This window comes from Gavialis gangeticus, unplaced genomic scaffold (assembly GCF_001723915.1).
Source record: "Gavialis gangeticus isolate Ggan-Ray unplaced genomic scaffold, GavGan_comp1, whole genome shotgun sequence".
Classification (NCBI taxonomy): domain Eukaryota; kingdom Metazoa; phylum Chordata; order Crocodylia; family Gavialidae; genus Gavialis; species Gavialis gangeticus.
The window spans coordinates 8,316,927-8,329,150 of NW_017729023.1; the positions used below are offsets into that span (position 1 = coordinate 8,316,927).

A 12,224-nucleotide genomic window follows, 5' to 3' on the forward strand; every position below is an offset into this window, starting at 1 on the left:
GGGAGGGGGAGTGGGGCATTACCCAGAGCAGTGGGGGAAGGGTGTGGGGACAAATGCTAGTCTCCACCTCTGGCCCAGCCCCACCCCCACCCCCTATTTTGCTAGTTTAATATATTAATCTTTGTTTACTCTTTTTTGGTAAGTTTTCCATTCAAATGACAATCCAAATAGTATCTAAGCCAACTTGTATTTATTTTTCAGGTGACATTTCATAAACTAAATATTTTATGCTTAAGTAAGTAAATAGCAAAACAATGTGCATTAAAAAAAGCCTTACTGTAGCTTGTATTTTACTTTTTTTGATACATAATTGCCAACAAGACTAAGAACTGAACACAGAAAAGAAATATTGAAATCAGTTTACACATACATGCACAGGAAACTGCAAGGACGATTAAAACGCATAACCTAAAAGTAGCATTCGTCTCATTCTAAAATCATGTTCAGATCTGCAACATATACTTCATTCAGATTCCTTTTTAAAATATAATATTTGCTCTATACAAATAAGTTTGGAACAATCAGTGAGATGTGTTAGTCTTTGCAGGATGCTCCAAATACAAAATTCTTATTAAGCTACAAAATAAAAAGCCAGAAAGAGCATTAAGACAGAGAATGGAGGACAGAAAAAAAAAGTTGTAGCTGGAAGGGGTTGGTTAGCAAGGGACTCACTTATACGTGTTAAGTATGATACTTTGCACTCTTCTACAGCTTTGCTTAGAGAACTCAAAGCACTTGGTGGGAGGCAAGGGGTGGCTAAGCATCTTCAGTCTTTGATGGGAAAATAAAGCACAAAATGAAGTGACCTTCCCCAAGTCAGACTTCAAGTCCCTATATATATCTATATCTATTTATCTATCAAGTCCCTAACTTGTGTGTGCACGCGCGCACGTGCGTGCGTCAAGTCCCTATATTCATTTTGCGCTTCATATATATATATATATATATATATATATTAGTAATCCAAGGTGTTTTAAAATAGCATTTATTCCTTTATTTTTACTAATGCATCCATATAACCATATAATATATGGTTGCATTAATAAAAAATAAAGGAATAAAAGCTATTTTAAAGCACCTTGCATTACTTACACAGCCTTGACTATCATACAGGAGTTTTCAACTACTTGAGTCATCTGATTTAGACTTACAAGGACCTACAGTAATTAATAGGAAATCTCCTTAGCCAATGAAGAAAAATATAGAGGACCTCTCACCCAGAATTAGCAGAAGATGCAACTATCAGAAAGTCAGTTATCCTGGATTAAACCTATAGTTTATAAAGTTACTTGCAACTAAAACTAAACAAAACCTCACTTTGTGTTCCACAAACACACTAAAGGCCCCCAGAAACTAAAAGATATTAAACACCTGAAACAAATGGAATGAATAAAAACAGCATTTTCTAGTAGCACAGTTAACTATGAGGGCATACCTGGAGCTTTTCACTGGCATTTAGCTAACACACCTGAAGCAATGGCAGGGGTGTAATCTAAGCTACAACACTTAAACATGGCTTCAAACTTGTCAGGTTGCTTCTTAACAGGATTTTACAACTGCGTTAAATTGGACATCAAGAGAGACCCATTGGGCAGAGTGTTTTAAGATGATTCTCTTTTAAGCTGCTAGCAGTTTCCTGACAAAATTAGACAAAGCAGAAGGCTCATTGATACAGGAAAGCCATTCCAAAATAAGACTGGAAATGAATCTTGCAGCACAACCTCTACTCTCAAGTAATTTCAGAAGTGAACACTGTCATTCTGCAAGAACAGTGTCCTTTTGCTGTTCAGATTAATCCTCCTCCAAACTGAATTAGACTATACTGGACAAAGGAACATAAGGCCAGATCCTCAGGGTTATTTAGGCACCTAATTCAGTTATTTTAGTTATTGTATTGCAGGCAACCTTTGAGTCGTATTGCAGAATAAGAGCAACCACAGAGAAAGCTAATAGTTACCATGGTCTATTTACCTATGAAGACATGCCTTAACTGGCCTATAAAACAGGTTAGAAAATTATAGTGGAAAGTAGAGCATGGTTTTCAAATCCAACAGAGTTTAGATTATTCTAACAACACATTTAAATACTGATGTATAGCACAGCATATGTGTACATATTGTCTGCATCAGCAGGGAGGTCATTACTTTTTAGGTCATAATCATGTTTAAACATATCCCTGGAAAACTGCCTTTCACCATTTCCCTGGGCAATACTGATGGGGTTCACACAAGCATTGAAATTCTTTAATCCATGGCACTAGGTGGGCAGCCAGCAGCACACTCAGCGTTTGTCAGTCATGAAATAGTGCAGCAGTGGTCCCAGGGGATTTGAAACATTGCAAATGAAAGTATAATTCAGCAATCATTTTAAATCCTTCACAATCCAATTTGCTGTGTATGTAGATGAAACACCATATTACTAAAAAATGTTAAAATATTACAACTAAAACATTTGAATAGATTATGTTATTCATACAAAATGTATCCACCATTCAGAGCTAAATCTTCACTGTACAGAGTTAACTCTCGGAAAGTTCAAATATGCCCATAAATTTATCAAGATACAGTGGGGAGCATGGAGCCAGAGAATGCTTAGCATGGAGAAAATAGATGGCTTTATGTAAAAGGATTTTTTTTTTTAAATGAAAAGAGTTAGGGGCCATTGGCCAGGTCAGATTAAATTTGAAGCTAATCAGGAAGACAATTAAGCACAATGAAGCTGCTCCAGATGGTGGAGGCAGCATGGGAGAAGACCCTGCATATTGAAGATGGGCACATGCAAGTGCAGAGAGAAGGCTGGTCTTTGAAAGGTTCAGTTAGGAAGCAGGAACAGATATAGAATGAGACATTAGATCACTGGGGATCCAACAATAAAGACGGTGCAGATTACAGGAAAAGCCTTTGGACTATGTTTTGAAGTCAGCAGGAAGATGGGAATGAACCTCAAGTTCTCTTTATCAGGCTGCATGAAAATTAGCAGCTGCTTTTAATAGAACATATTTAGATTGGGATTGCCAGTTCTTAAGATAAGGAGATGCAAGGAAAAGCCAGATAATGAAATATGTCTTAGTTCACTAAAAAGAACAACTCTGATATAGTTTTTTTTATTTTAAAAACATACCCAAACACTAGTAAGAATTAACAAATACCAAGAAAACCAGCTGATGAAATTAAAGTAACTTGACAGCTGTTCTAACCCCTGGGTGGGGTTAAAAAAACCCAAACAAAACAAAACCAAAAACCCATGGGGGGATGGGGGAGAAGCAGAGCAGCAAATGTGGGGGCAGCACGCACCATTCAAAACCAGAGCCATGCTCCAGCTGCCTGTCAGGCTCTGCACAGCAGGATCACTGCTGCTGTAGCCCCAAGAGCTCCCCAGGACCCCAGATAAGGCTACTAGGGCCAGCCCAGTGCAGGCTCCAGCCTCCCCTACCTCACCTGGAGTAACTTACCATGCCCCAGAGCGTGCTTGGCACAGGTGTTCCCCAGGGACAGCTAGCGGTGGTGCAAAGTGCACCACCACTCGTCCCTGGGGAACCATATGTCCATGCATGTGTGGACATGGCTTAAGTGTGTAAAAGTTCATGACTGCATAGACTAGGGATTTTTAACCTTTTTGGGTCAGCGTACCCCCAGCAGCCAATCAAGAAGGCAGGAATCCCCCAGTGGCTAGATGAGCGAGTGTGGGGGCAGCCAAAATCAGCGAGCGTGCCAGCAGCACGGCAGTGGAGGAAGTGCCGGCAGCAGCACCCACTGCCAAGTACCCCATAGGCCAACCCAAGTACCCCCAGGGGTATGCACACCCCTGGTTGAAAGCCCCAGGCCTAGACCATTATGTTTTGAGGGAACTTATATTTTTTCTCCTCTCAAACGTCACGTTACTTTAAATTCTTAAAAACCAATTAAACAACATATCCATTCCACCTACCCCCTATTAATTGCACAGAATATTTTATACAACAAAAAGTCTTCCAGAGGCAATTTTTAGACTCATAAAACAGCTTGAAATTTACAGAGGCATAGCAGGATGCAAAAAGGCATTTGAAGTACATTAAGGCTAAGACAATTAGCCTCCGATTTTTATTAGACACAAGAATAGTTTAGCAACTGCTCCAAAATCATCATGCTGATAAATAAGTACATTCCAATTTTACTGCTTCTTCAGCAAGTAATTTTTTCCAGTAATTAATTTTTCCAGTTGTCCTTGGGGAAGAAATTCTGGTGATGTGTACTATATTGCTGAATTTTACTATGAAACATTAGATTTTTTACTAAGAAATAATCAAACATTTGCAAGATTTAGGGCTAACAAAACCTTTAGCAAAAATGTCTTTTTTCTACAACCTACTTGCACTGGAGAAAACTTGCGATTTTTTTGATTTAATGAAGCACTCCTCCTCCCCAAAAGTCTTTAGTTAATAAAACTGAAAGCCATTTTGTATACATAGGTATTTTCCTTCAAATTTCTTGTCCAAAGGACCACTTACATTGCCAATTATCTGCAAGCAAAAACCACATCACTAACAGATTCTGAAAGATGTTTGCACATTCAAGCCCTAGCCAGCCTGGATTGGTCTCTTGTGGCTGCATCCAGATGAGCAGAAATGTGCTGTTTATGGCACCACAAATCACACCTGTGGAATGTTAAACTGTGCCCCATGCTGCAAATTTGCAGTGCAGAGGCAAAGTTTGCTACTGGGATGTCTCTGTAGCAAAAGAAGTGCCAAGAAAAAAGGCGTTGGAGAGTACACTACAAAAGAGTACATTGGAACAAATGGAGGCTTGGTCCTCCAGTGAGAAGCTTTGGCTGCTAGCCAGAGTGTTTCTGCTACTACATTTGTGCCCTGGCTGCTCCAGCACACCAGGAGCTGGGAAGAGCTGAGCAAGGGCACTTGCCCGTAGTGGAACAACCTGCCATGCAACAAAGCACATGTGCAGGGGTGTGCACTGAAGCACAAAGTAGCTTCAGTGGCTCAAATTTGTGCCGCTACTATTTGTGCCACTGCAAGCAGACGCTCCTTCTCATTTGGATGCTGCCTGTGCGTACGCATACACTCACATGACGCACAACAAAGCCTTATCTCCTCAGATTGTTCATACTTAATTCAAAAAGTTCATTCTCTTTGCCTCAGTGTCTCTTAAGAGTCTTGTAAACTCACAAGAATCTTAATACTGTTTACACTGAAGAGAGAGGCTAGCTTTCTTTATGGTTACGACTTGAGCCTGCTGCAGTTCAGTAAAATTAATTTCATACAAGGTTCAAGGAGTTTGAAGAAAGTAAAACCTGACATTCAGTCTCAAAGTTATTTCTGTTTTTGAAGCAAATTGAGCATAAGAGAGCCATAAATATAACAGCATAAATTCCAACAGTAAACCATACCAATAATCCACACAATAATCCAAATTAGTCAACCTTTCCTTTTGTGTGTTATCTCCCCCCACTCCCCCAGAGTGAGGTGGCCAGAATGAATAAGAATTAATCCTGATTTAATTAATATAGTTCTCAGCTTTCATTTCTTCCGCTGACAGGTTCCCATATGGTGGCAGGCAGCCATAAATGAATTTTTCTTCAACAAATAAGGAAATCCACAGTTCTCAAATAATTAGAGTTCCAATAATTTTCCTGACAATGGAAAAACCCAGCTTTTCTAACAGTTTACAGTTTTGTTAGTTATGACTTATTGCACAGTACCTAAAGACAGCTGGCTTTTTAACTATATTAAAACCTAAGGAAGTGTCTCTTTCTTTGTTGTACAATTGGCTCGATTTATAGTTTTGATGTTGCATAACAGGGAACCTAGAATCCCTTATGGCTGATACTGGTGACTTATGAGTAAACAAGATTGACAAGAGGAAAGAAAAAGGGGGAGAAACATAACCTAGGAACATCTAGTTTGGATTCCTTCTCACATAGGATTCAAAATTTCCTCTAACAAGAATTCTGCCTGATTACCAGTTTCCAAGCACACACAATATTTGCAAGAAAATATCATTTGTAAATAAAAAGCAGAAGTTGACATTGCAGGCATAGTTCATGTTAAACTATTTTTAACTGGGGTGTTCAATGTTCATTTGCCCACACTATGACTATTGGAAAATTTTAATGCATCTCTTTCATCCATTACCTCACTGCAAATACTAAGTCTCCTTACTGGAGGTAAATGAACGATCACACAATTATTATGATGCAATGTTTGTACCGTAAACATTCCCCTCTAATTAGCAGCGGATACAGCAACTAGGATCAAGTTACAATATGAAACCTCCATGTGTCTACATAATAAACTGATAAATCTGGATTTATTTTTTTAATTTCAGCACAAGAAGGACTTCAGTCTGTGGAACTCCAGCGTCCTTGAATGCCCTCTTGATACGAAACATTAATTGCACCTTTTTACAGAAAGGTTTAGAGATACTCTGAAGCGATTGTGTTCCTCGTTTCCACAGCATAGAATAATAAAACTTCTTTATGAGGATATTAGAGGAAGTCATAGATTTTTCATTATATAAAGTAGAGCAGGAATATCCACCCAGGCCTATGGCAAGAGTCTCTCAATTTCAGCTGTTAAACAACAGGAAGGGAACAACAGGAAGCACCGTCCTGTAGTGAAAAGCTGTGTCTACATGAGGACTGAGCAAGTGAGAGTGGTCAAGCATTGAACAGGCTACCTAGAAAAACTGGAATCTCCATCCTTGATAATTTCTGAAAGCAGGCTGGACAGACACTTGGTTGTGATGGTTTAGTCAGGGCTCCTGACTTGAGCAGACGGCTGGACTAGATAACCATATGAGGTCCTTTCGAGCCCTATTTTCCTCTGATCTCAAGTAAGAGGATGCTGATCTGTTCAGCACTACCTTATTTTTTGTCCTCCTCCAGGACGTGAGAAAAAATCCTAGGTAGCAGCCAGTGGGAACCCACAGTATCAAGGGCCCTGCAGAGGTCATTGTGTTCACGAAAGTGTGAAGGCAGTAATCATTTCTGAGGCCCTAGTCCTTTGCATTCACCAAAAGTGAAGGCGAAGAAACCTTCCCTGCTGCACCGAAACAAAATCCTGTCCTCCCAAACCTCAAGACACAGTAATGTGATGCAAACTATAAATTTCCAGTCCTTAATCACTGCCACAGGAAGGGCAACCTGACCTTTTCAATGTTACAGGTGATAGGTAGCCAATGCAACTTTGTGCCATTTTAAATTTGGCAGACTTCTATAAAAAAGGTCAGAGATCCACCCAAACATACCAGCACAAAGGTAGCATGGTTAAGGAATGCTGTCTACTGCCAATGGCATACAAGGGAGTAGCACAGCTAGCATCACATACAGCCACTAGTGATTCTCTAGCTTGAATGACCAGCTTTCCATATATAGCCAAGTTCACTGCATGCAACCTTCAGCATGAGCCCAGAGCAAGGTCCACATTCACATCCTTGGTCAGAGAGAAAAGAAAGGCCCTAACACCACCATGTCACCACAAACCAATAGCCACAAACAGATCACCTCACTTCAGCTTGTTCAACCAATAGAAACCATCACAGTCCTGGAAGCGTCTAAGGCTGCAATTAATCGAGGCATCTCTATTGTTATGATCACCCAGAGATCAACGCTAGCTGGAATGTCTGCTGTTTTATACATATCCTCTCTCATAATGCTTCAATATGCCAAGACATTTCATTTGGTTTCACTTTTCCTCCTTACCCTAATAGGCTCAGAAGACTGTATGCATTTTAATTTCATCCTATAATTCAACTGTATAGACAGTTACTGTGAGAGAGTAATTTACTTACCATATCCCACATGTATGCCTTTTGGCATTGTGAGGTTAATTAGTCCCATATGGAAAGAAGTAGTGATGTCTCATAGAAAAGGAAAAGTTAAACTGATAAATTCTTGATAGCACTTAAGAAATATACCAAACAGCTAGTCCTGTAAAATACTAGTGCTTTCAACTCCCATTGAAGCTACAATGTTTTACAAGGTTTACTACTGCCTTTAGCCAGGGCTTGTCCACAAATGGAATTATTCAGGAACAGCTCTAGTTGTAGATAAATCCTTATACATGAGACCTGGAGTAAAGAACAGATCAGTCAGGTACTAAAAGTCTATGCTGTCCATGTCTTCCCCTGAAGATATATACAGAGACTTACCAACACTCATAAAATGCATGAGTAAGTAATTTTTCAGCTGCTGCGTTTTTACAAGCAGATAAAACAAAACATCCACTAGGTTTAAAAAAAGGCTCTGACGCTTCTGGCCTTAAATCATGTTATTGTAGGAGAAGGGAAAAATAGGGTATGATGTAAAGTAGAAGGTGGCGTTTCAGATTTTCAACTGCAACTATGAATTTCCTTTTATTTGATGTTGGCTTGTTTGGGTTTTTTTTTTTTTGGGGGTGGGGGTTGTTTTTGTTTTTACAACCAGCATCAATCGTAGGTTTTGTGTTCAATTTAAAAAATATTTTTTATGACAAACTCACTGGAACCAAAGATCCATAATGGAAATGGCAACAAATATTAAAATCTATCAGTGGAGATGATGTTGTTATAATACAGATATGACCTTTAGAACAGGACACACACATTATTTACTAAGATGCTGAATTCTGCAGAGTATGTTTGCAGGAAACTATTTCTCTTTCCAGAACAAAGAACCAATTCCCTGGCAGTCTCTGTACTAGCATGAAGGGAGATCAAGGATTACTTTCCGGTCTCACGTAGTAAGCCATGGATTCTTTTTTAAAAAGAGGCAAATTCAGCTTTGGAGAAAGGGGCATCTCTCATAGTGATCCTTCACCATCCAACTGAGTTTTTTTAAAAAACGATGTTAAATTTTTTCCAGTGTCTACTGGAGCTGTCAGAATTATAATCGTTAAATGGGTCCTTTCAAGAGATTGAGCGTAAAGAAAGAAAATGCAGACATAAAACTTCTCATTCTCAGATCTCTCTTTGAGTTTACTAATTAAATGCTACTATTATTAGTCCCTAGCTTTTCCCAGATCTCAGAAAACATCACTGAGACCCCTGACTTGTGTGGAAGAGAGGCATGACACCAAACACTTGGCCAGGGTGGATTAACAAACTAGTTAAGTAGCAACATTAGTGGGGAAACACCTATTTGAGGAAGGCCAGCTTGGTGGCTATCATTTGGAAGTACTGCAATGCATCTTTACTCTTTGATGCAGTTTATAACCAATTAGTTTTTTTACTAACAAGTTTTAAATTGAATAGTTGTGTTTAGTTTGGATCAGAAATATATAAGCTATTTATCTATCTAATCGGGTTTAGCCTGTCTGTCTGTGCGTCTATCTGTAACGTTCTTTAAGGGTGTCATAAGCCCGGTGCAGTGGGGAGGGAAGAGGGAGGGACCAGCTGAGGACAAGTGGGAGCCAGGCTCCCAGCTACAGTGAGAAAACAATTACTCGGCTACTGTGAGCACTAGTGGTATTTGAAATTCATCCATCATTCTTGACAGGCAATTCACTAGTGTATACCTTTATAAAAGTCTCAACAGATTCCCAGACACTTGTTCAGACCAGCTATCACCACCAACAGACTTGCATTAGCATCAGCAAAACTGGGGTGACTGAAGAGAAAATCCTGGCACAGACAGGGTCACAAGATTGCCCCATTATTATTCTTATTATCATCAGGGATTTGTGTTATGGTATTGCTTACAACTTCCAATTCAGATGAGGGTCCTATCAGGCAATGTCCCCACCACAGTAGCCTTACAATCTATAAGACAAAGGGTCAAACAGGAAGCCGAGGAAAAACGGTGAACTATTTGGACAAAGATCACAAAGCATAGCAGTGGCATGGCTTGGAAAATAACTTCTCGCTACTTTCAGCTCACAGCCTTTACCATCGACCTTGCTGTCTTTCAACCTCTCTTTTCTATAGAAGCAGCTGACGTGGATGCTCACTACGTTCTCCCCAACACGCAAAAATCCAACTGGGACAAAAGAGCTGCAGGGCATGCTGTACACGTGATAAATTCTATTCCTATTTCTCTTACTAAATATTTAGTTATGTTTACTTCCAGTTGTGACATTTATATATGAACATGTGTTGTGGATAGTTTAATGATGCAGCAAGCTTTGCTTGAATTAAAGCAGACAAGGTTCTTTGGGTAAATCTGGTATCTTTTATTAGACCAACTCAAACAGTTGGAAAAATCCTTCTTAGCAAACTTCTGGGTATAAAAACCCTCCACTGATTAATACATTTGATGAATAATTAATAATTATATACTTAATATATGAATAATTAATATATTTTTTGTCTCCAGTAAAATTCCTTAGCTTATACTTCCATAGTCTTGGAATCAACTTTGCTATTCAGTTGTTGAAGTTAAAATTACCACAATCTGCTTTTCCTATACAAGAAAAGGTTTTCTTCCTGATCATTCACAGTTTATAATTGAAATAGTGCCATGTTGAACTATTATACAATCAGCAAGAACCCAAGACGTTACCAAATCCTCCACAACAAATCTCATTCTTCCCAAGGACCATAAAATGCATGGAATGAACAATTTACTCTCAGAGGGCAGTACTCCTAATATAAAATGAGCCTATGCTGTTCTACAAGTTTGTTTTTTCTTAATTTCAGTTTTTGTGTAATGGTAGCTTTATAAAGCTGGAGCACAACTGTTCAATTCTAGTTCTGCAACATCCAGGGAAACTCGGATTTAATTCATACGGCTGAAAAGCTTCCACTTGGCATGCTACCTCTGCAATCTTTGGTTTAAATTGCAAAGATTCCTTCAAGTCCACCTTCTGTATAAAAAGGTTTTATTTTTTATTTTATCTTATTTTCAGGTTATTTTGAGCCAAGATGGAAAGGAACACTGTTACAAGATTTTGAACAACAACTAATTCAGGAATTTATCAGTTTTAAGAGCTACTAAACCTAAATATTTTTTCTAAAATCTGTAACAAGAACATTTTTTATTCTATGAAAGTCACCATATAAAATGTAATGTATGTTAACTCTTTATGGAGCTTTAGACTGAAACACTGAAAAAATGTAAATCCTTTGAATGCAGAACCAGCAGTCGTTAAGTAGACTTTACAAGATTCCTAATGCTCTGAATTACTGCCAGGCAGAACTTTGAGGATTAGAAATCTGGTAAATTTCATTTTTCTGGCACAGGCATACAAAGCAAAACCAAATCAGACAATACACACAACTGAGAGGAGATACAAACACTAAATGGAAAGGGAGAAGAGAAAGAGAGAGGCAGAAATACAAGAAATAACACAGGTACAGTACAGAAATACAGATCAGAAAAGGTGGCAGACAAACATAGGAAAATTAACATTAAAGGTCTTCACCATTAACATGTCTCAGTTACAAATACCTTGGGCAATACCAGCCACATCCTATCTGATTTTTAAAATAAGATTCTATAAATGTGACTTTTAAAATTAAAAAGTCTATTTTACTTATTAAGCTCACGTGTACACAGTGCTTCTTGGTAAACAAAACATTTTGGCACAAAAAAGAATAATTGTTGCTCTGAGAAATAAAGGAAGGAAAATACTTAAAGTGGATGGCAAAACTTACTCTTCCTATTCTTGTCTTGATGAGACAATCTTCTTCCACCATATATTCATGGCCTGTTTTAAAGAATTCCAGCATTTTGGGGATATCAGGACCCAAAGATTCTAGTTGGGGAAGGGAAGAGGAAAAAAAAATAGCTGTCTTAGAATTTCAGAAACTAGTTATTAGAGTTATGACATGTACTACAAACAAAATGAGAGACAGTCAAGTGATCCCTAGAAAGGGATTTAAAATAATTAATTAGTAACCTCCTTGACATTAAGCAGAACTATCAAGGAGCAAGTCTACATGGTGCTAAATACAGGGTCAGGGCTTGCAATTCATATGTTCTCTGTCCTTTGGTCACAAGCTAAACTTACCAGTCTTGGGATTCTATGCATTTTATCAACAAATGTTAACACTATATATAAAGATAATTTGAAATTCAAATTCAAATTCACAGACTTTTAAAAGTCTGTTTAAAAATAAACCCTAATAAAGTCCTAAATATGGCTTTGGGGTGTACTTGGTAGCCGTGTTGGTCTGAGACAAAAAGACATACAAAAAACTAGAACTCTTGGTTCCAAAATGATACCGTTTATTAGACCAACTGGAAAATGGCAAGAAAATTGTCCTTTTCTGCAAGCTTTCAGGATCAAAGTCCCTTTGATCCCTTAGTTTATTTCC

At 38.4% G+C, this 12,224-nt stretch overlaps 1 protein-coding gene across 1 annotated transcript in view; it reads right to left on the reverse strand.

Annotated features, from left to right (window-relative positions):
- MRPL1 (mitochondrial ribosomal protein L1) overlaps positions 1 to 12,224 on the reverse strand; it is a 54,733-nt gene that overhangs the window by 19,650 nt on the left and 22,859 nt on the right. Inside the window, exon 7 of the mRNA XM_019516790.1 lies at positions 11,562 to 11,662. Coding sequence (XP_019372335.1) covers positions 11,562 to 11,662 — 101 coding nt within the window. The remainder of the gene's footprint in view (positions 1 to 11,561; positions 11,663 to 12,224) is intronic.